The following is a 2,281-nucleotide window of genomic DNA, read 5'->3' as shown; positions in this document are numbered from 1 at the left end:
CCCAACTCACCGCTTGTGGCCGCGGTGGGCGGGCGGCGTAGTGGCAGTCAGGGTGGTGGGGGTCCTCAGCAGCCCCCTCCTCCTCGCTGTCCTCGCTGGACCCCCGGCTGCCCCCCTCCTTGGGCAGGGGGAAGGGGAACAGCCCCCCGTCGCCCTCCTCAGGGTCGCTGTCGGAGGAGAGACGAGCCCTGTGCAGGAGATGGGTGGTGAGAGATGGGGGGAGGCACGGCTGGGGGGGGGCAGAGATGGGGGGCAGCGGGTGCTCACCTGGGGGGCGGGCAGTGGGCATGGGGGGGTCTGGGGCAGCAGGGCGATGCACCAGGAGGGGCGGCGGGGGGCTGTGGCAGTGCAGGGGGGGTGGGCGGCTCGGTGCCGGGGGGGTCCTTCCTGGGGGGGCTCTTCTCCTTCGGGGTCTCACGGCGGGAGCTGGCCTTCAGCTCGGCCACCAGCACGTCAAAGTCCTTGGCACGGCCCTGCACCTCGCGCCGCTGGTGCACGGAGTGGATCTGTGGGGTGAGGAAGGGGGGGGGGGTCACACCACACAGGTGTCCCCTCCCGAATGGGAGACCCCCCAGCACCCATGAGGGGCCAAGCCCCCATTGCCACGCTGCTCTTGGTGCTACCTTGCAGGTGAGCAGGCGGGTGCAGACCTTCTTGGTGTCGGGGTTCAGCACACCACACTGCCGGTTCAGGTCACACTCCTTCCCTGTGGGCACAGACCCCAGACCCTTAAGGACCACGGACCCGATGGATCACAGCCCCCCCCCACCCCACAGTGGGGTCCAGCACCCCCAGATGTGCCACCTTTGGGCACACAGGGACACACTTACCCATCCCATTGCCCACCCCACAGCAATAACCCCCCCCCATCCTGCAGCACGATGGGACTCACGGTTCAGCTTCTTGTGTGCCCTGGGGGGCGGCCTGCAGACCCCCGGCTCCTTCTCCCCTGTTTTAAGCACAGGGGGGGGTGGCAGCGGGTCCCCCCCCACCCCAGGGGGCTCTTTGGGCGGCGGAGGCGGCGCGGGGGAGGGTCTCCCTGGGGGCTCCGTGGGGCTGGGGGCTGGTGGTGCTGCGGGCACTTTGGGGGGGGTCTTAGGGGCCGTTTTGAGCCCCTCCGGCTTGGGGAAGCTGGGGATCTTCTCCAGGTTGACCACCGGCATGAACAGGCTGAGGAGAAACAGAGGGTCAGAGAGGGGTGGGCAGCACCAGGGGGGTGTTAAGGGGGGGGTGTTGGGCATAGAGACCCCCATGTGCTCACCAGAGGTTGTTGTCCTTCTGTGCTTTCTCAGGCAGAGGCTGAGCCCTGCTGCGTGCTGCCGGCCCCTTGTCCCGCGGTGCTTTACCTGCTGGCTGCCCATTGATGGCGTGGCACTTGGAGTACAGCTTGCTGAGCGGGCCGTGCCGCCGTTCTGCCCATGGAACAGCCCCATATCAGCCCTACAGCCCCCCATATCAACCCATACCCCCCCCATACCCCCCCAGCTCACCGCAGTGCTTCTGGAAGGCCTGTGGCTTCACCACCTGGCTGCAGTGGTTGCACACCACCAGGTAGAACTCATCGTGCGCCGGGCAGTGGCCGAAGATGGACATGTCTGCAGGGTGCAGGTGGGTCAGCGCAGCCCCAAAACGGAGGGATTTCACCCCAAAATGAGCAGCTTACCTTCCTTGATCAGCGTCATGGCGTCCAGTTTCTTGCTCCCCTTGCTGCTCTCCTCCATCTCCAGCCCTGCTGGGAACAGAATCCCACCATGCATATAACAGAGCTGTGCTGCTCCCAGCTCCGTGCGTCCAGCACTGGGCAAGGTCTGCCCCATCTCTGCCTACATCCGTGTCCCCATAGCACCACACACCTCCAGGGCCATTAAAAGGATCATGGTAAGGGTTAAAACCAGCCCTGGGAGCAGGGAGCACCATGCGTGGCACTGAGCAGCACCCCATGACAGCTGAGCACTGTGATGTGCACAGAACCCAGAGCCAGCAGCAGGGACCCACTGAATGTGTGGGGCTGAGCAGGGATGTGGGGGCACCAATGGCCCCCCAGGGGTCTTTGTATGTGTATGGGTCTACCCCCCCATACACAGTGGCCACTCCTCAGTGGCTATGGCACCATGTCCCCATTAAACCCATCCAGCTGTGCCATACAGGGCACTGGTTCCCATCCAGCTGTGCCATACAGGGCACTGGTCCCCATCCAGCTGTGCCATACAGGGCACTGGTCCCCATCCAGCTGTGCCATACAGGGCACTGGTTCCATCCAGCTGTGCCATACAGGGCACTG

At 65.2% G+C, this 2,281-nt stretch overlaps 1 protein-coding gene across 1 annotated transcript in view; it reads right to left on the bottom strand.

The window, feature by feature from the left end:
* Positions 1 to 2,275, bottom strand: part of ATXN7L2 (ataxin 7 like 2) — a 3,986-nt gene extending 1,711 nt beyond the window's left edge. Inside the window, exons 1-7 of the mRNA XM_015884881.1 lie at positions 1,664 to 2,275; positions 1,491 to 1,595; positions 1,262 to 1,412; positions 893 to 1,170; positions 624 to 706; positions 268 to 506; positions 11 to 188 (exon numbers count right to left, since the gene is read on the bottom strand). Of these exons, the coding sequence (XP_015740367.1) occupies positions 11 to 188; positions 268 to 506; positions 624 to 706; positions 893 to 1,170; positions 1,262 to 1,412; positions 1,491 to 1,595; positions 1,664 to 1,817 (1,188 nt within the window). The 5' untranslated portion in view covers positions 1,818 to 2,275. The remainder of the gene's footprint in view (positions 1 to 10; positions 189 to 267; positions 507 to 623; positions 707 to 892; positions 1,171 to 1,261; positions 1,413 to 1,490; positions 1,596 to 1,663) is intronic.
* Between the last annotated feature and the right edge of the window lie 6 nt (positions 2,276 to 2,281).

This window comes from Coturnix japonica, chromosome 26, assembly GCF_001577835.2.
Source record: "Coturnix japonica isolate 7356 chromosome 26, Coturnix japonica 2.1, whole genome shotgun sequence".
Classification (NCBI taxonomy): Eukaryota; Metazoa; Chordata; class Aves; order Galliformes; family Phasianidae; genus Coturnix; species Coturnix japonica.
The sequence above is the reverse complement of the archived record's forward strand: the minus strand, read 5'-3'. Positions and strand labels throughout refer to the sequence as shown.